We start from the raw sequence: 21,730 nt of genomic DNA, 5'->3' as shown, positions 1-21,730 counted from the left end.
CTATTCACAAACTGTCAAGCCAGCTGCTATTTATACAGTGTGCTTGTGATTATGAGTTCTAAGATTTTCTATGAGTATAGTCATTCCTATTCCATGTACAGAGATAAAATTTTTTCAATTAAGCATTTCCACAGCTGGTTTCTGGATATTGAGATAGATGAGCTGGGCTCACAAATCAAGCCTTAAGCAGGAGTCTGAAAAATTGAAAACATTTCAATCTTGATGATTTTCTCTGGATCACACTTTTTCTATGGTCACATTCTCCAGTAGTTCTATGCATAGCATAACCTAGGCTGATCTGAATATGCAAATACTTGTGTGTAAAGACTGAAAAGTCTGATATTCTTACCAAGAAAAGAAAAAAGTAAAAGTTAGCCAGAAAGTTTATGGGGAAGTCTGCCTTCCCATCACATATGTCTATCTCCAGCATGCATGGACTTGGTTGTGTGGTGTAATAGTGTCTGCACAGCCTCTTCTCTCCCCTTGCAGAGAGGGTTGCTAATAATAAATTTGGTCTCAAACAGCAGTTTTAGCACCCATGGTGTCTGCTTGGATGGCAGAGACACTCTCTCATCTGTTGTGCACGGGGATGGCATGTTACAGATGCCTTGCCTGTTCACTAGGCAGGACCCTGTTCCTCCAGTGCACTGTTAGGTGGACACCTGCTCCTCTCGTCCCCAGCCACCATCTGGGAAGGAGGTCCTTGCTGGTAACTGGCTCTTAAGCAATGTGATACTGTTACACAAAATTAAAAGCAGTACAGAAACACTCTGAAACATCCAGCAGCACTTTGGCACAGCTTTTCTGGAACTTGTTGCATTCTTAGTTCTTTGGACAGAGTGATAGCACAATGAAAGCCCAGAGCTGTCTCAATATTGCCATTTTGAACCTTCATTTTCTTTCAGGATCACAGGATTTTCAGTAACTTTTTTTTGGTACTAGTGACGTTATATTTGGGAAAAAAATCAGTGAAATAAACCTATCAGGCTATTACAAAATTATTTTATAAGAGTCTTCTGTTATGCCTCAGTTCATTTTAAAATCTCTGATTCCTTCTGAGATTTCTTTTGGAACCTGTGTCTTATTTTGGTTATAAGGCAGGAAGGCTTTCCCAAGCATCACTTGTTTACTCAAGAAACACATTAGATGTGAAACTGAAGTGGTATCCAACACTGAAATATTAATAGTCAGCCTAAGGCTGTTGAATGAGGCAATTTATACAATCAATACAACAGCTTTGTACTTCTGCATTTTCATTCCTTGGCATTTGCTTTCATTGCCTGCTGTAAATGATCCTGCTGGGTCATCCTATTATGGAACAAATTACAGGGTTGGATCCAATTAAGAGCTTGGGTGGCACATCAAACCTTTAAGTACTTGCCTTTGCAGAGGAACCCAGGTTCCTGAGGTAGACATTTAGGCTCTTTATCCAATTCCAAGGAAGAGTTAGGATGGATGCAATCCAAAATACCACTACCTGAGGTGACAGCTGGCTGGCCTGTGAGATGCTTGGGCAAAAAGATGCTTATAGCTGACATCTGAGGCAAATAGGATCCATGAACAAACCTTAGTCATGGTTTTGCTTTTCATATTGCAGGGCTCTGTCAGCTTGAACTCACTGCCAGTAACGTCACTTATGAGAAGAGAGATTTTTTTTTTTTTAAGGAGTGAGAATCATTTGTCATTTCTTTTAAGACATGGTGTTTGGAAGACATTTCACCTTCCCATACACAGCAAACCATTTTTATTCTCCTTTTTATTGAAATAAAGCAACCATGACAGAATAGAGAGATTTCAGCTCCCTTCTCTCACCTGATCTAGTAAAAACTCATTCCTTTCTTCCAAGAGTTCAATTATTAGTAAGGGGATGTGACTGTGTTGCAAAGAAGCTGTGTTCTCCAGCTTTCCTGCCATAGTTCTACCAGTCGCACTTAGTTTTGCCACAGAGAGGATTTTGGTATTTATTGGATCAAAAAAAGGATCAGGATTTTGTTATCTAATGGCCAGGGAAAGGTAGGGAGGAAGAGGGAAGTGATCTTCTGTTTTCCATCTGAAGTTTGGAGGCAGAGACTGAATCCTGGTCTCTCTGGCCCTGCACACATGTTTTCATCACTGAGTTAGCAGTTGAAAGGCCAGTGCTCTGTGGCTCCTCTAGCTGCATTTTGAGCTCTATTTTGCATGGATGTCAAGCCCACCTGTGCATGTTAGAAAGCACCTGCATGACAGGTTTTCTGTGGGAGTAGAAGGGGGCACTGGCCATGTCCTGTGAGCTGCCAGGTCACAGTCTGGATGCAGGCTGCCAAGTCATTTTCATGGTCTCTTTGGCCTTTGGAGAAATTCCTGTCTCTGTAACCTGGACAAGCACTGATGAAAAAAATAATAAGCTTTATGTTAAGGGAAGGATAGAAATCTGTTAATGATTTTTTAAAAGCTTACATATTTCACTTCAGAATTCAGCTGTGCTTTATAGGAAAATTTATGAGATTTTAGGTTCCTGCAGAGAGCAGAAAGGAGGTGCTCAAATCTCAAAACACCTTCTTGAGAAACATAACCTAACCAAGGAAGTTTCACCAGGTCAAACTGAGAATGTTTCCCAGGCAGGGCACTACAGCAAAGTGACAGCAGTGTCATTGCTTTATTTGGAAATGTGGTGAGAGCAGCAGCCACACTGGACTTCTAGTAAAAGCACTCATGTGTGCTATGAGAAACCTGTGTTCAAGTTCTTTTTTACACATAGCTTCAAATCCTCAACACCTACCTTCTTGTGATTCTGTTTTCTGTCAGAGAAAATTTAATACAAGGTCTATCCATCTGAAAAATGGAGAGCAAACAAAAGCTTGTCCCTGTATTTTACTAATTAGGACGCTCACCTTCTGTGGTTATTGCATTCTTGTTTTGTCTCAAAGAATTTTTTCACTTTTTTTTTTTTAGGCTTTCTAATTAGACAAGATCTAATTTATTATTTACTTCTATGTTGCACTTATCATGTACTTATCTCTGGAGGTATCAGCTTTCCCATAACAGCCAGTCCATTGCAAGAGACAGAGTGCTGGTGCATGCTTTTATGTGTGCTTTTGAGCTTTGGGATATATTTTGTATTTGGCTTTTGTTTTTTATTTTGATGGGAATTGAGAGAACTGATGTAGTCTAATGCTCAAGCCCTGTGAAGACTCATCTTGGGGCTGAAGGCTAAATTTCTCACCTGAAAAACAGGACAGAAAGGGAGGTGGAGGGTGATTCTCACTTTCTCACTATTCCAATTGCCTTATATGTTCAGGATTAAAACAGGTGCTGGTGCCTACCTCTACTCTTTTCACGGGGCTGCAAGACAGTACAGCAAGGACTTGTTTCCCTCACTGGAGCTATTGAATCCCCAGTTTATTTGGACACACCATTTCAGCTTTGTTTTCTCAATATGTGCAAACCTTTTGAAATGCAGTACATTCTACTCAATACACAGCAATATGTGTGTGAATTTACTTGTGTGCACGTGGGCATGTCTGTATTTTTCAAAGGATGTTGATGTGTCCTTGCCATTGCACTGTCTGGTGCACAGGGTTCCTCATGATTATGGTATTAATAATGCAGGCTGAAGTAATTAATCCATATATATTCTGAACCAGATAAATAGAATTGTGCTCGTTTATGAGTAGTCTTAAGTGCTTTGTGGTGGGTTCACTAAAGTTGAATTATGCTAATTATAATCTTTTACCGGTTGGGTTTTTTTTTAAATGTAGTGCAGTACACTTTCTTGTGGAATATGGGATTACTCTTGCAATGTGGGGCATATTTGATGCTTGTCACCAGTTGGAGACAATCAGAGAAACAAACCCATCTCACACTGAGTTTAGGAATGCAAGTAACTATCTAGAGAATTGTAATACCTTGGTTTTAAAATTTATTAAAATTTAGATATGAGAAGTAACTACAATTGTTTCACTTATAAAATGGAATAAGGTTTTACAGGGTCAGAAGAGCACCTGGAAAAAAAAATTAAGAGGCAATTACATTGTAAAATTGTCAATACAAGTTCACCCTGTGTGAAATAAAAGCAGTTAGGATGACTGAGCTTTACACAGAAAAACTGAAAATCCTTATTTTTCCTGGTTGAATTGTGTCATAATGTTAAACTACCATTTTTTAAAATAAACTAATCTTCCTTTAACCCAAATGAATCACATCTGAATGCCTTCTGTGTATCTGTAGTTGTAAATATCTGTAATTTTATTCTAGCAGTGGATCTATTAGTTAATAGAAATTTAGTAACAACAAGGCATTTAGAGGAGGCCATGTATTTTTACTTCCTTTCCTGAGAGGACTCAGTTGGAATGCGTGTGCAGGTAAGTCCTGTAAGGAATGACAACTACCTGATTAATTTCTAAATTCACCAGTGACCATCGTTGAAGTTCACTGCAAATCAAAACTACCACGTAGGCCAAATTTACTGTAGGGAAAAATATATGAACTAAGCCTGGATATTCATTGCAAGGATATTAAGAAATAGGAGCTATAACAGGTTAAGAATGAGAGAATAATAATTCTATAAACCCCTTAGGAACATGGTTAGTGAAAGTACCATTTGCACAAGCTGGCAGCTGTACAGGTACAGAATTTATTCCTCTGGGAAGCTGAGTTCTCTCAATCTGCCCTGGCAGCTTTACACAAACATGGTGGTATCAGTACCTTAAAAGCCACACTTCCCCAACTTAGGCATATGTTAACTCACCAGACTACAGCTGTAAGAGTTGGCAGACTACTAAAGCTTCTTTAGATTGAAAACAATCAATTTTTATTTCCCTTGTACTGCAGTATCTTGCAATTGTGTTTTTCTTCTTTAGAGTGGGAGTTTTTAGCTCTCCAAACACCAAAGTCTGATAGAAACAACAAAATAAATTAACTGTCCCTAAAAATGTACGACCTGTTTTGCTTGATTCCCATGTGTGCTAGCTGTGTATTTGATTGCAAACCATTCCTATGGACAGAGTGATTATTTCTGTTGTGGACAGTGGCAAATCTGTTCAGTCAAATTCCTCCCAAAGGGCTCGGTGCACGCAGAGAATAGGAGGAGCATCAGCAGCATTACAGGCTGCAGCAAACACATCTCGTGCAAAAGACAGAAGAGCAGGGAGGAGAAAAAAGAAGAGAAAGAGGATTGAGAGAAGACTGTGTTGCTTGAGGAAGAAAATATATAAACTGACAATCAAATACATCAGGAGATACACAAGCAGCATGTCTCGGTCACCAGGAAGAAAGCAGGAGAACCACAAAATAGTAAGACATTTTTGTAATGTGTTATTCAAATTGTGCATGGAGCAATTCTTTTATTGATGCATTTTATACACTCCTATTTCTGAACAATCTGAAAGTACTGAAAGGATAGGGATGAGATTCGTGGCACAAGAGCAGAGCTGCTGTCAACATTTATGGCTGCTCTTCCTATTGCTGGGATTCTGTACAGGCTTGGGAAAGAGTGGCACAAAGTTTCTGAGACTGCAATCTGTTCAGAAACAGAAGTCTGAATGCTTCTGGTCTAAGATACAAATGCCAGGTAAGTTTATGTACCTCTGTGGTTAGATAGTCATTCAATGAAACACGGAGAGAAGGAGATGTCTGTTCTATGCTTGAATGGTTTGATTCTACACAAAACTTTCTTCAGGAGTTTAGAGCCTTAGGGCTTTCTCTATGGTGAATGGTGATTTTTGACAGGAACTGGGCAGTGGAAAAATTCCTGAAGACTTTAAGATAATGTTGTATCAATTTCTGAGAAGAGGACGGAGGTCTCCACTGAAAACCAAATAGAAGAGTGTAATGAAATTACAGCTCATATACCTAAGTTTACAGACAAAAAGTATTCCAATGGATTGCAAAAGTGGCTGATAAATTTGATTACATTGATATATTATGCTTAAGTTTCTGTGAGGTAATTTTCTTGTTGCAACAGAGACTTTTTGGTGAACAATAATAACAAAGCAATACAGGACCTGTATGACATCCATTTACTCCATTGAAAACTTCTTACTGAGAATTTGGCCAAGAGTAAAATATTTTTTTAAACAGGACTTATCACTAAAATGAGTTTGGAAAATGATTCTGCTTAAGATTTTGAACAGGGACTTGTTAAAACAGCAACAGTGATTAAACTCCAAACTCCTGATGCAAAGGAAGCAGAACTCTCCACCCAGCTGTTCTTACTTTGCTAGTGTGATTTGTTCTGTTGTTTTTATTGGTATTCACGATTATTTTTCCACAGGCTAGAGACAAAAAGCAGCTCTGGTCTGACCACATGCCAGAGGGCTATAGCACTTTAATTAATTGCTGTCCAAGAAGTTTAGTAAGAGTCAACCCAATCTCTCACTTAAAGGACAGCTGCTACTCCTGCTAAATACAGACAGTTCTGCAGTGCATGGACGTGATCTGACAGGGAAGGGAGAGAAGGAAACTTTCCTCCAAATTGTTGCACACTTGAAGACCACACAGTAGTGCTTGTGGAAGGACCAGTGCAGAGACATACCTTTGGCATCTTCAGCTGCTCTCCATGTTCCTTGGGAGCTGAAATCCTCACCATCCCTTTCATCTTGTTGTTATTCTTTACCCTTGTCCTGAATTATAGTATTTTTTTCATTATTCTGAGCTACATTTTTATCTGCTTTTTACTTTTTTAGAGAAAGCAGCTAATGATTTGAATCAGATCAACCCTACCTTTGTGAATTGTTGTGCTACTGCAGAAGGATGAATAGCTCATTGCCTCTTTTCCTGCTGCTGTTTGTTATTATTCTTGGGTGACACTTGACAGCATTTGTCAATCCAGCTTACATACACTCAAGATGCAAGAATTACTGATAATAGTAACTCTGAGTATACCAAGAAATGGTACTTCTGACAACCAAAATCCCTTACAAACTCAAGTGAGGATCAATATATCAAGTGAGGATCTGTCATGCTTGAAATGTGGATTTCAGTGATCATGCATCCATGGACAAAATTTTCTTTATTAATTTAAATGTTATTTTTTACTTGCTTTTAATGAGCAGCAGCTTAAAAATACGGAAGAGTTGGATTTTAGCTTGCTTCATTTTTGATTTTCTTATTTTCTGACAGAGCAGAGAACTTTTTGTACTCACATATGGGGCTTTGGTAGCCCAGCTGTGCAAGGAGTATGAAAAAGATGAAGATGTCAATGCCTGCTTAGATAGAATGTAAGTACTGCTTTAAATGTTCAGTTTTATCCATAATGCTATTTGTTTACATATATATCAGCTTTCAGCTTTTTGTTTGTTATCTCACAGGCTCCAGCATTCTGTCTGTGGTTATAGAGAAGACAGGGAAAAGTTTCAATATTCTGTCAACAGAAACAACACCAATTTGTGAATGAAGATCAACAATAAGCTTTTTAATTCTCTGAGGAAAAGTGTCAGGATTGTTTTCATAGCTTTCACTTGTTCCTTGCTGATGCTTTAGTTACGCTAATTATTAATACAATCTTTTAAATTTCATATCCTATATCCCTAACTGGGTTAGGGGCAAATGAGCCCCTCCCCTTTAAAAGACCATACAGCAATGAGTGAGATAGCACCAAATGTCAATGAAGGTGGATTTTTACATGGATAACCTCCTTGGAAAATGAAGATCCAATGTTTACAAACCCTGTCCTCCTGAATGAGATTCCTAGGTATTACTACCATAAAAATAAAAATATAATGGAAAATCAGCAAGAAACAACTTTTTAGCTGGTCAACATACATTAAGGCCTTTGGCAGAACAGTTAGGCTTATATTTCTGGGCAAAGTGGACATGCAAAGTGGATTTACAAAAATCACAGTGGACAGAATAACCTTACCACTTTACTATTAACCTGAAAGTTTGCAAACTAGCTGTAGTCCAATAACTATCCATGAGAGTAAATTAAAAAAAAAAAAATTGTTTGGGAAAAAGAAAAGTAATTTATTCACAAACTTATAAGGGATAATATCCCTCAGATACTTTTTTATATTCATCTCTCATTCAGATCTGATGAAAATCATACATTTAAAATATGCACAGGCTTCTTCAATGATGCCATGGCAGAAATTACTAGAGACCAGTTTTGGAAGATCTGGAGACAGATTTTGCTCCTTATGTTTTCATTATTGCAGTTGTTTCTATAAAATCTTTTTGTTTTGAGGAGGACTTGATTATATAATGATAGGTTTCATTAAAACAATATGTTCTTTACTTCTGTGATTATGAAACAGCCCAGCTTCACAAAGAAACCTCACATCTCAGCAGACCTGTGACAGGTGGGGACAGTGTACTTATCTCTCTCTGTGTTCATGTGTAGTCTCTAGTGAGAAGGGTGTTTTTCACTGTACAGTTGCCAAGTAGCTGCTTACCAGTCTGTTATTAATTTGACTTTGCAAATCTAGGGCATAAAAGTAGAAATGTATCTAAGTAGTCTTGTATGTCACCAATACAAACCTTGCTAAATGCTGATGACACATTTGCCAATGTTATTGATACTTAGGCAATAGATCAATATTTAATTGTTTCTAGACACATGACATACTGCAATTTTAATCTTCATGCTGCCAAATCCACTTTTTGGTTTTGTCATCAGCTCATTGTTTGTCTTTTAGCCAAAGATGTTGTATAAACCAGAAAGAAACTCCACAGAGTTCAGGCTGCTTCACTGAGGGTCTAGGGACTCTAACAAACAAGCAGACACTGCCAACATCCACATAACTGGGAATGGAGAATTTCCTAAAACATTTCTGAGCTGAGTGCCCATTCTTAAAAAACATTTGTGTCGATGTCTTTCCATTTTTCAGAAAATGTTTGGAGTCACAGCTGTTTTGCACACTAAGTTATTGAGCTTTGTTTATGTGTCAGAGCTAAATGGATATTTGTTTTATAAAAATTCCATTCTCTTCCATCCCTTTTTGTTTGTTTGTTTTTTAATAGTAGTATTTTAAATACAAAATGCAGGTGGCAGTGTACAAAAATTCTGTGTTTGTTGCGGTAATGAGCAATGCAGGGACCCCAGGCAGGTTCAGATTATTGCTCCATATTGCCAAAACCCAGCCTTTTTAAGCAGTCAGCCAGTTACCAGTTTACACAGTTTTAAGGCACAACAAGCCCAAGTCAACCAACCACCATGCAGCACAATGCAGACAGGATGTGGACATGTGGCAGTCATGCAGCACGTCTCACATCTCACATCTCACATCTCTCACGTCTCATCTTATTCCACCTGAGTCACTCTCCCATAGGTCCCTTCTACTCAGCCTAAGTAACTGGAGCCATGTTCCAAGGCCTTCCCTTTATAAAGCTTTACCTATTGGTAACATGTGTTAACTAACAACTTCTGGATTTTTTTTCTTTGTCAACTAGTTAGATGAAGGGAGATAACGTTAGAAAAAAAGACAAACAGGTAATTGTGAAGGAAGAGTGAAAAACGAGGTGAAGAGGTAAGAGGAGAAAGTGAAAGAGATCAGGTGTGAGTGCACTTCCTATGGCAGCTGAATGCTGCAACGAGGGTGCCCAGGATTGGTGTCTATCCGTGTGGACAATGTACAAACTGTGCAGACAATTCATATCATCCTTGCCAGGACTATCATGCCTAAAGAAGTATGATTCCTTAAAAAGACTGCATGAACAGCAGTCCCACTGTGCTGCAAAATGTGGTAGAAAGAGGAATGCAGACCAGCAAAATGTGTTGTCATTAAGTCCCTCAATTAGGATCATGCAGCTGTTTTGATGAGGAAGCGCAAGAGATGCATTAGAGAGATGGCAGGGGGAAGGAAGTTCCCCATTTACAATGTTGCCTTTCCTTGTTTCCTCCTCAGGGGGTACAGCATCGGCATAAGGCTCATTGATGACTTTTTGGCTCGTTCAGCTGTGAGAAAGTGCCGTAGTTACTCTGAAACGGCAGACATGATTGCACAGGTAAATAAGATTTGCATTTTCTAAAGCGTCATCAGATTCAATGATCTTAGCTTAAAATTATGTATTCCCTTCCTTTTTTCCCTTCCTAGGAGCATAAGTCTTAACTGTCTCATAAAGATGTTAAACTTTGACATTTTTACTTCTGCCATTTGTCTCTTCTCATCGTTGCCATAATTATCTTAGATATCTTTTTACTTTAAAATGGTAATATTAAGAATAAGCTGCAGTTTTCTGCAAAATGAAAAATCTCAGTGGTAGCAAAGAAGAACTGTAAAAAAGGAAAATGAGAGAAACATTTTCCTGACTACCCACAAATCTAATAATAAAATCAAAAAGAGAAAATCAGAGCACGTACTTTCACTTACATTGATGGAAATTTCCCTTTTATTGAGTCGCTGTTCACACTTCTGTCAGACAACAAAGACACAGGTTTCTAATGATTGTTTGCCCCCTCTGGCAAGTTAGAATTCCAGGGAATTTCAAAGAGAAATTTAAATAAGAATACATAAAAAAGTTCCTCACAGTAAGCAGCTGAGCTGGGGTAGACGATCCATTGGAAATGGTGAAGACAGCTGAATGAAATGGATCAGACAAGCAGCATTTCACTCACTGTTTTAAAATCCACTGCCTCATTAAAAAAAATTATACCACGCTGCAAAATCAAATTTTTGTTCACTTTTACATTCTTCTTAAGGTGATATTGGTACTTTATTTTCACATATATGTCAGATACCTGGTTTTCTGGGTCCTATTCCTCATAGTTCCCTTCTTTACAAATGCATTATTACAGTTGAACCTTCATTCTTAAGTACATGGTATTCAACAGCAAAGTGCAGTGAGAAATTAACAGTGGAAAAAGACAGTTTCTCTGCAGCTTGTACTTCCAAAGAGGCTTATTAAGAGAAGTAAAAATTTACTTGGAAAGATTGGGACAAACATTAAAGCACACACGGTCCCTTTGAAAGACTATTTTTAGCAAACTAAAAGGAGTTCTGTAGTAGGAGTATAACATTTCTGAGGCAAAATGTGATATGGACAGCATTTTCACATTTCTTTGGCAAAACAATTTTTAAATAATCTTCAAGCACATTTGTCTGAGACACATACCAACAAAACATGTCTGAAGTGACCAAGAAAGGAGCTGTAAATACTCTACTACAGTTTTTAGTTCAGAATCATGAAGCTGTTTACATGATCTCCTTAACTCTTCAGCAGGAGTGTTCCCAGCCAGGAGAAAGTGCTTAAATATTTAACTGCATTAAGTCTTCAGAGGTATAAATCTGTTTGAGAATGAGTAAAACCAGTTCAAAGTTAGAGTAATTAAGACAGTTCAGCAATTCAAGTAGTTAAAGCCAAACCTCCTGTTAACATAGCTATTATCCTTCAGTTCTTTGGAAAACAAAGAAGTCTGTAAGATCAGGCTGTGGGTGTTCCCTGTGGAAATGGAAAGAGATGAAGCAAAAGAAAAAAACATAAATGAGGACTACAAAGCCAGCTTCCCAGATTAAGAAATAAATACTGGAGGAAAGGTTCACCTAAAGCAGTGACTGGGGGCTTAAATCTTCCACCACTGGTTCAGATTGCAAAGCCTGGGCTTTACTGCTAATTTACACTGGCCTGGAGAAGGGCCAACAAGTTTTGATGAGGAGCCAAAGTTAGCCCTTCTACACTGAGTTCCCATGGTGTTCACTGTCTCCTCATGTTGGTCCTGTGACTTGGCAGGGTTACAGTTGGGATTGAATTAAAAAAGAGACGAAACAGGACATGTAAAAGTAGGCTTTCTGGCAAATTGGGGTAAGAAATGGAAACCAATTGAGGAATGATATTAAGAACAAAGAACAAAGCCCAGCTGAAGAAGTAATGTCCAAGATGGGATTCAGAATGCAGAGATGGGCTTTACTGCGGACACTCAGTACCCTGTGAACACAGGAAATTAACATCTCTGGAGGTCTTTGAAGAGAGCTCCCTGGAGGGGGATAACAAAGGATGGGGTAATCCAACCGTGTCACCCCCCTGCACAGAGCTGTAGGACAGGAAAAGTCCTTCCCCCTGTCATGGAAGGTGCTGCCACACAAGGTCCCTGTACATTGACATATGGCCAGTTGGAAGGTGTGACAGAAGCTGACAGAATTTATGAAGCTGGTAAATGGTGGTTTTCAGATCTCAGCAGGGAGAGGGAAATGCATAAGCAGGTTGCTGTGCTAAGTAATACAGCCTACTGTGGTAGACAGTAAATAGGACACTGAAGTGCTGCACTGTGGAGAGTAAAGAAAAGGTCAGAAGTTTGGAATCGGCAACAGATGGCAACACCGTTGATATATCTTCCTCTTTCCAAACACTGACTGGAAAAATACTAAGAATGAAAAGTATGCTAGCAGAAATATTATTTTGGCTGTCTTTCCCCTTTTAAGCAGATGAATTCTGGTCCTTCATTAATCTCACTATTATGTTGTCTGAAATCATGGTTTCAATTTTTTTAAGAGTCTATACTTACTTACTTGGTGTCATGACTTCTGCATAAAAAGTTTGGAAGTGAAAAGTCCCCAGCAGTATGTAGAGGGACTGAAAAGTTAGTGGCTTCCTAAATATTTCAGTAATTCTAGGCTGTTCTGAGCACCCTCAAGATGTTACCAATTTTTGTTCTTGCTGCTTGAGAGAGATGGAATGCTGACTGAGTTTTTGAAAAAGGGCAGAGATACATTTTTAATTCAGATTGCTTAGATCTTATTTTCTCATAAGCAATGTATAGTGTCATAGAGTTGCAAATAACATTTTCAAAAGTGAGGTTTTGCTTTATATGGGCATCATTTTGCTGGCAAGCCTATATACATGTCTAAACAGATATTCTTTTTTCTTCCATTTCATGGATAAAAATGAGCCAGATTTATGGGATATAAGTTTTAAACCACCTCATTCATTTTACCTTCTAGTCTTTTGGAGTCTCAAAGACTGAAAAGACCTTTGTTTTATCCTCTGAGAAGTTGTAAATGTAGTTTTAAAGTAGTTGCTGTTCAGTTATAGCCTGGTTTTAAGAAAAAAATCTTTTGTATTCATTGATTTGCTTATCTATGCACTTAAATTATTGTTCCTGCCAAGACATTTTCACAATTTTCACTTTACAGCTTTGCAATTTGGCCTTAATTTGGTACTCCATTGCAAACCAGCTACTTCTTTTTCATAGTTTCCATGCAAGTTCTCTTTTACACAAGAATTTTTAACAATAGAATTTGGACAGATGCATCAAACCATAATGCAAAGTACAGCTGAAATGAAATTGGGAGCATATGAGGGCTTAGCATGGTTAAAAAGTCTTTATTCTTATAACAAAGACTTCAAGTTTGATGGAGCAGCAGATATGTGGTGGAAGAAGAGCTAAGAGAATTTAAAGACTAAACTGAGGGACAGAGCACAGAAGATTAAACAGAAGTTTTCTATTTTCTTGTAAACTCATATTTTGATGGGTAGCAGAATTAATGCAAAATCTAAAATTTCCAGCAGAAAATGTTGATCTTGCTGTTTGGTTTTACTTGTTGGCTGTTTTTCTCTCTCTCCAGTTTGTTTTGGACCGTGTTGACAATAGTCTGTCTCTTTCTGAGCTGCCATGGTAGCTGCTGAATTCAGGAACAATGTTGATAGAAAGCAGCTTTTGCAATAGCCCCTTGAAGGACTAAGTTAAATTTTTCAAACCCACATGCCAGTTGGAAACATAGGGTCAAACTGGCTGTTATTTCAGTCTATTTTCATAGAAGTATTCTAGGATCCACATGGAAATTGCATTAAGCCACAGGTGTTTTGATAAAAGAGTCAGACAGCCCTGGGAATGAGGATCAGGGAGAGATGGGCTCCTACCAGGCACACATTGCAGCACAAAGCGTTCAGCAGCTGCTCTCGGGGGTGGAGACACTCTCAACATGAGCTACCTGCAAACATGAAGCAGGAAGGGAGGAGGAGAGGGAAATTCATCTTGGATTTGCCCCTCCACAATAAAGCAGAAGATAGGGCTGGGAAGTGCTGCTGTTTCAGATGTCCTGGGCTACTCAGGTGCAGAGCCCTAAGCTTTCTTCTGAGGGAAAAGATAATTCCAAAAGCTCCAAGTGGGATCACTCCTACTTCCTACTCATCCCTCTAGCAGCTGTGCTTTTGCCTCTGTGTCCCACCTATTATATCACACTGGAGGCCTTATCTTTACCTCAACCCACTTGTTTCTTGTATTTCTTTGATCAACTCATTCACCTACTTGCTGTCCTCCCCATTGCATCCCTACTTGCTTTGATTTTCTGAGCAAGGAGGTGGAGAGACAGTTTTGGAAAGGGAAATTTGGCCCAGGCAGCAAGGCTGTCCTGTTAGGAGGTGTTCTATCTCCCCTTGTATGCAGGGAGGGGGCGAAATGGGGCTGGACAGAAGATATTGGAGCAGTTCTCATGAGAAAAGATAAAACCAGACAAATAGGAGGGGTCATATAACCTGGAAGTAGGTAGATACTATACCAGGAGAAGCTCCTGGGGAGAAAATGGTTGGTCTGTGTGCCAGGCACAGTGTCAGACATCTGCTGTTGTGACTTTCATTTTGGCAGTGTTGCATCTGTGCTTTCAGCTGCAGCAGGCTCATTTAAGCATATAACATGTTTTAAGTACGCCGCTAAGTGGGTCATCTGGGATGAAAAAACTTTAAAACATTGTCTCAAAGGTCACAAGTTCTTGAAAGCATAAGGAGAAAATTCTAAGCAGAGAGTTGAATTGGCGCTTGTGTTTTATTTCATAAAGAGTAATGGTCTGTATATGGATGCTTTTACCTGCTGAAGAAACCCAATGAGCATGAGAACAGCTGGGCAGGATATCCTGGTTTGTTGAGAAGAGCATGATTCAAGCACAGCAAAATTATGATTCTTTGCAGACTCAGAGAGACTGGCAATAAAATGCTGCACAAAAGCCTGCCCAGCCACCCCAGGGAAAGTAACTTTGTTCTCCTTTTATACAGCATTTGCGAATACTCTGAAGTCCCTGAGAGCCATGTGATTAATTCCAAGTGAGTGACGTAAAGCACAGGGCTCTGGGCTGAAGTGTGTTTGTCAGAGGCACTGACAGGCCTCACCTGCTGGTTCTTCTTGCTCCAGACACCAAGTTTTCCAAGGATATTCAAAGAAATGGAAGTCAGTCTTCTGCAAAAATGTTTTCTTGTCTTAAAAAGTGGAATTTCCTTCCAGGTCCTCTGTTGTACACTGGCTGCAGGCCCAGAAACAACAATATCACAGAGTACTACAGGCTGCGCCCAGTGCCTGGAACTTGCTGAAAACTAGAACTTTATATCAATACAAAGAGAAAGTCTAGACTGGGAGCAGATAACAGGGAGATGTTCTACAGAGGCAAAACATCCAAAGACAGAGAAGCCTTGAGGGATCACTGGTGCCTCAAAACAAGGCTGTACCTGCAATTGGCCTGGAAATTACCTGGACAGAAAACCTTTACTTTCTGTATGTTAGCTGTTAGAAAGGCACATGTTATCTTGTTATTATATTCATACACTTTAAATGACTTTACTTGTTGACAGTCTCTAGATTTACATAGGACAAGCACACTACAGAACATTTTACATAGCATATTGTTAAAACCCTCTTGTAGAGGCCATTATTCCTTTCTTTGTGCGGTCAGCTCTTGATGCTGAGCCAGTGACATGAACCCTGGGTGCCGTGGAGTACTGCAGCCTTTTCACTCGTGTAGGGACATAATTTCATTCCATCCTTTTGGAGCAAGTAACTGACTGAGAGGAAACATGATGAAGAAGAAAGAGGCATTGTGAAAAAACATAGAGACAAAACCAGATAGAAGTATGCCATATAAACAAGATATAAAAAAGCTGAAAATATACTTGGTCTATGGTACTTCCCTTCTGTCCGCAAGGTCCAGCATTGTCTCTCTTTCCTCACTGGTTCCTTTCTGGCCTTCTTCAACTAGCTTGTGAATCGTGCTATAATGCTGTTTGCTGCTGCTGAAAGAGTGGAGCTGGGAAGCATCTTCCCATGCCTGGAAAGCTGGCAGGGAAATAGGTTCTGGTTCCTTGTTTTCAAAAAAGCACTTTAGGTTTCGCTCGCTCAGCTTGGTGGCATACAGCTGGAAAATCTGCTCCAGTTGCTCCTTCTCCGTCCCCTCATACACTCTCCAGAACATCAGCTGGAGGTGGCTGACTTTTGACTGGCAGCTGGCACAGCAAGTGGTTAGCAGGGAAAGGAGAGCTGTGGTAACTATCACACACCAGCCTAAAATCTGGGAAGACAAAAGAAATCAGTTTCAGTTTAAAAAGACCCAAGTGAAAATGCTACTTGAATCATGAATGTCTGACAAGGTGACCACACTTTGTTTGCATGTGGTGCTGGCCTTGATGTTAGTGGGACATCCACATGGGGACTTGTCTTAGGTTGGAAATCAGGGTGTTTATTCTATTCCCATCTGTTAAAGGTAGGGCAGTTATCTTCTGTCAATTGGGCAGTTTTCTTTATCTCTTCCACAACCAATCCTCCCTCCGGGAGATAGCTGCTGTTCATGGGCCAGTGAGTCCCACTGCATGACTGATGAAAATTACATCATCCCATTGTGAGATGCTCTGCCCAGGGGAAGGAGCCAAGCATTCCTACCTGGATATAATCTGAGATTAGGAACACCACAGGCAGCCTTTTCCCACTGGATTCCCAGAGGAGCACCTGTCTTCTCCACTGGATTCCCTGGGGAAGACCTGGCCCATCTACACCACCATCAGACCTTCAGAGAAAACCTACACCCTTCTCCAGGATCACTGCTTCAACAGAACCACACCTGTCACTCCAGGACTGCAGCCACCGTTTAATGGGACTGCTACCAACACCCTGACCCACAGGGTATCAAGTTGTATTCGGACTCTGTCAGTGGTTTCTTTTTTTTCCTTGTACTATTACATTTGTATTTTTAATTTTCTTAGTAAAGAATTGTTATTCCTATATCTTTTCCTGAGAGCCCCTTAATTTCAAAAAGGGGGGGGGGGTTTACATTTTCCATTTCAGGGAAGGCTCCTGCCTCCCTTAGCAGACACCTGTCTTTTAAAACCAAGACAGGACTGAAGAGAAAGAATAAATCCATCAGCATAGAGGCTTCTCAATACTGTTCCTTTTGGTGTCTCTTTGGTAAAGGGTAAATGGTTTTCTAACTCTTGAAAGCATTACATAAAACTACCTAACAAGAATTACTAATTTTGAATCATGGAGAACTTCAAAACTAAAAAGGGCAAGTAACTTTTGTCCCAGATCAACCAGCCTTTTAAACTGTGACCACTGTTACATGTTTTGTTTTCTGACTTCTTTTTATTAGAAAAAAACTCCAACAAAACAACTACATAATTAACCAGCATCACTCAACTCCTTTTTTCTGTAACAGCTTCAGATGTGGACAAAATTCTGTCAAGAACATTTAAAAAGAAAGAGCTACTTCCATAATTACTTCTTCAGCAAGGGGAGAGAATGGAAAGATGTGCTCGAACTGGTTGTTGTGGGATATTCTCCCCTAAGAAGAGTAGCAGTGTGAACACAATTTTTTCCTGCCTTGTGCCACTGGCCTAGCCAATGGTTTTACTTGTCTAATCCACTGTGATAAGTTAAAAAAAAAAATTAAACATGTTTTCAAACACTGGAAAAAGTTCCAGTGTGGGACAAATATGCTAGGGCTCAGAGGCTTTATGAACTGGAACTGATTTCCCATGCTCTAATGGTGAGAGCATTTCCCATGCTCTCTATGGAGAGTGAACTCCCATATGAACTCTTGCACTGATGTTAAAAAAAATTAATCATGAGTAAAAATCTGTGTTTAGCTGATAGAACACAGAAAGTTTCTTCAGGGAAGTGAAACAGAGAAGCTTGACAAACAACTATTCTTAGGAACTGGTATGGAAGAATAGTTAGAGCTTTCCTTTATGTTTCCCAATCATTTTGTACTGTCTAGCGATTTTTATGGGTATTTGAGAAATGGCTCTTTTTAGGAGTTTTTCATTTTCTTGCAGCTTGGAAAATGAACTTATATATTCTCATGTTAAAACTGAATCCCTGGTCTTTCAGTGTTTCCTATACATACAACTTACAGTATTAAGCACTATCTGTTGTTGCTTTCTAAAACTATCAAATAAATTGCTTTGTCTGTAGTGCAGTCTTTGTCCTATTTGCATGAGGACTTTAAAAATAAAACCAGCTCTTGGAAAGGAAATTCTTCCAGATGGATACAATTCCTGACAAAATCTTGCTGGCTCCACAGAGTGTTTTTCCTTTTCTGTATTTTTTTTTTTTTTTTTAATTCTCTCCACTGTTTTGATTTTTTGCCTCTGAATTTATTTGCATTACAATGCAGAGAGCAAAACTGTACGGCACAATTACTGTAAAATGTAGTAAGAGCTCAGCTTTACATGATCTGCTTGCTTTATTGTTTCTCACTTCCTCCAAGCAGGACAAAAACACGCTTACATTTGTCATCACAAAAATGAGGAACACAAATAGAAACACATAATGTAGGCAGACAAAAGATATTTCACAAATCTTGTTCTCTGCTATTAGTGACCTAAAAAAATTCCCTGCAGTTATCACAATGATTTAAAATGTGACAGTGTGGCATGAATTTTTTAATAGGACAGACCCCTTTAATGGGGTGACATCAGCCTCCTAAACAATCCAGTTGGGGTTTTTTTCCCTCCTTAGAGCAATCTCTATTCAGGAAGAAAGCTTTAGGTTTCCTGGTCTTACTAACCCTGCCACCAGTGAGGACCCCTAAAAAACATGGAACAGCTCAAACTGAACCAAAGGATGGATTGATTGTATTTTGCAAGGCTGCCAAAGCATTGCTTACATGAAGCCAACAGCTTTAACAAAACTTCTGACATCAGGATCTTCCAGAGATAAATCACAGCAGCAGTACAGCCCGGATAATGCTCTTTGTTTATCATTTTTCTTACCTGGGACTGTGCTTGAAGTGTTCTTTTCAGTTCATCACTCTCTGAAAAGGGCAGGGAGCTTTTGTCACAGGCTACCTTGTGTAGCTCTTCAAAGCAGTTCTCCGATTTGCTGTGGCAAACTGCTTGTAGGTAGGCAGGATTTTTCAAGCCACTCATGGCACATTCGTAAAAAGTCCCGTTGAGCAAAGCCACGGAAAGCCACATCACTGGGGCTACCAGAGCATTTAAAGTGATCTGTCCAAAGACGTAAAAGAAATGGCAGATATTCCCTCTGGGGAATATTTTCCTGGGATTCACCCAGCAGCCTGTAAAGAGTTTCCAGGTCTTGCTGTTCAAGAAGTATCCAATAACCAGCAAAACAAGAGCTGGCGAGAAGAGAAATACCAAACCGTACCTGAAGTTTTCATTGCTGCAAGGGCATCTGAAAGCAACAAGAGAAAACACACGTTCACCTCCCATTGTCAGCAGCGCCATAAAACTGTAACCTATAGCGGTTTTCCGGTTCATAAAGAACTTCAGGATTGTTTGGAATGCATCCATCTCTGGTACTCACTAAGGAGGTGAAAATCGGGACTGTTTCTTTCCGTTGGCAGCGGCGTGCGGCGGGGCAGGGCTCTCCCGAGGAGGCGCAGCCCGCCCCCGCCCTGCCGAGATAACGCCGTGATGTCACTGCTGCAGAACGCTGGCAGGCCAGATGTGGCACATCCACAGCGGCGTTCACCCGGCGCGGAAAGAAAGCAGGCAGCGCTCTGTGTAAACAACTACGTTTGCAGTCTTGGAAGGCTCGTTCTTGGTGGGCTGTTTGTTTTTCTAACAAACAGATGGAGAGATCAGAGTTGTGTGAGATCTTGAGCTGTGATTATAAAAGTTGCTGGTGAGGTAGTGAATGACCTAATATAGATGCTAATGGTCCCAAGGGAGCATTATGACACGACTGAAAGCAGACGAGGGATAACAATAAAACCACTTTCTGTGGGGTTGTAAATGAAGGAACTTCAAAGAAGATCAGCTCTCTGTTGTGTTTTCCTGGAGCATTACATGGCTCTAGATTTGCATTGCTGGCTCAAGCTGATCACAGAAGAGACAAATGTTCTTTGATTTCTAGCCTGTCTGGCTCTCCCCCCCCCTAATTCCCTGGGGTAAAATTGGTCTACAGGATGCTTCTTTCTAAAGTTTCACCTCTGGTTTGCACGCAACACATTAAAGCAGCAGAGTTTCATTCTTTTGCAGGTTGCTTTCAAGATGTACCTTGGGGTCACCCCTCGTGTGAGCTGCAATAGTGTCACAGGGAATGAATTCTCCTTAATCCTGGACAAAAACCCACTGGTGGACTTTGTGGAGGAGCTGCCAGCGGAACGAGCGTCACTTTGCTATTGTAACCTCCTCTGTGGGGTGATTCGAGGTGCCTTGGAAATGGTAAGGAAGTGCACAGCTGCTTTCTCCATCCTTTGTTAATTCACAGAAGTACAGGGAAACAAAATCATTGTTAAGATAAAAGTAGGAAACACAGTATTGTTTAACCTCTCGGGTTAAATGTCTATATCTAGATAAAAGAGGACAAGGCTGATCCTGGATCCTGAGGTAGAGAAGCACATGGATTATCTCATATCCACACTGTCCCTGCCTGGCTGCTCAGTCTGTTCTGTGGCTGACTTGGGTGCAAAAGCCAGGTGGGATCAGGAAGAGAGATAACACTTAAAGTGGAGGGACAGGGGGGCATGTTGGCTTCCTCCACTGCTCCTGGAGCCTATCACACTTCCCTGCACAGCTGTGGCCAGAAATAGTCATCCCTGAATCTTTCCAAATACGTTAAGATAAATAATATTCTCAGGTTACCGTGGTACCTGCTGAAAGAAAGAGCCAAATGTGGCTGAGGATTATGTTAAAAACAAAGCATCAGAAGTGTATCTGATGGCAATCCAAATTTTGTTCTTAAGTTTAAGGTTTTGCAAAGAAATAAATAAAGGGGATAATTTGAAAATTTCTGACCTGTAGAGTTTCTTTAGGGAGATTACTTTTGGGCTGCTTTATGTTTTTTGTCAATATCCGATTTGTGATAGATCTTATATTTCAACCAACAACAAACTCAGCCCTGTGTTGTTATGTACATACATCAGCCTCAGAATTATAGTATCTGATACAAGAGTAAGTAGCAAAAGTATTATAAGTCTTAGTACATGACTAGGAAATTCTGTGATCCCAAAATCATCAAAGTATGCAATTTAGGGTCTCAGAAGAAAGCAAAGCACTGAGGAGAAGTGTAATGTGCTATATAAATTCCAGTGTCTATAAACTTCCTTTGTTATAGCTTAGTTGGGAAAGCTATTTTAAAACAATTTAGATATCCGTTTCCAATGAAACCTGAGAAAGGGGGTCCTCTTGTGGTAAGAGAGAGAGAAAAAGCTCATTATGATGGAGGAGGGTGGAAAACTGGGCATTTCTTTGCTAAACTGATCAGACCTGATTCTTTCCAGGTTCACTTAGCAGCAGAAGTTTCCTTCCTCCAGGACAGGCTGAAGGGGGATGCTGTGACAGAAATAGGAATCACATTTTTAAGGAAGCCTGAAGACAGAAAGCACAGAAGGAACAAATGAACGAAATATTGGGAGAAACCCTTGCTGGGGGATATTTTTTGCCTTTTGTTTCAGAAGAAGACAGGGTAAGAGCGGCATTGCTGAGTCAGCTGCACCAGTCAGCTGGTTGAAAGGTGAAGAGAGCGGGGCAGCAAAGAGGAGGGGCAGAGCAATGTTAATTGCTGTGGCACAGATATCAGTAAAAAAGATGGAAATGATCTGCCCTTCCTTCTCACATACCCAGGCTCTTGAGCTTAGTGGAAGTTTTATCTCAGTAT

The 21,730-nt window shown here is 39.9% G+C and overlaps 2 protein-coding genes across 3 annotated transcripts; one reads left to right on the top strand and one right to left on the bottom strand.

The window, feature by feature from the left end:
* Window positions 1–5,229: 5,229 nt before the first annotated feature.
* On the top strand, window positions 5,230–21,473 carry TRAPPC3L (trafficking protein particle complex subunit 3L; the record flags this gene model as incomplete). The annotated part of the gene is made up of 5 exons (XM_084202214.1): window positions 5,230–5,271; window positions 7,099–7,196; window positions 9,822–9,921; window positions 20,110–20,295; window positions 21,354–21,473. 5 exons carry the CDS (start codon window positions 5,230–5,232, stop codon window positions 21,471–21,473), a joined length of 546 nt encoding a protein of 181 aa, XP_084058340.1.
* LOC311151639 (calcium homeostasis modulator protein 5-like) lies at window positions 14,942–19,419 on the bottom strand (the record flags this gene model as incomplete). Of its 2 annotated transcripts, XM_084202213.1 has the most annotated exons (3): window positions 14,942–15,678; window positions 15,787–16,181; window positions 18,880–19,419. In XM_084202213.1, 2 exons carry the CDS (start codon window positions 19,417–19,419, stop codon window positions 15,792–15,794), a joined length of 930 nt encoding a protein of 309 aa, XP_084058339.1. In that variant the 3' UTR covers window positions 14,942–15,678; window positions 15,787–15,791. The 2 variants fall into 2 exon arrangements, with proteins under 2 accessions (XP_084058339.1, XP_084058338.1); XM_084202212.1 differs by having other exon boundaries at window positions 15,660–16,181.
* Window positions 21,474–21,730: the final 257 nt, after the last annotated feature.

Source organism: Fringilla coelebs, assembly GCF_963513975.1.
Source record: "Fringilla coelebs genome assembly, chromosome: 3".
Classification (NCBI taxonomy): domain Eukaryota; kingdom Metazoa; phylum Chordata; class Aves; order Passeriformes; family Fringillidae; genus Fringilla; species Fringilla coelebs.
The sequence above is the reverse complement of the archived record's forward strand: the minus strand, read 5'-3'. Positions and strand labels throughout refer to the sequence as shown.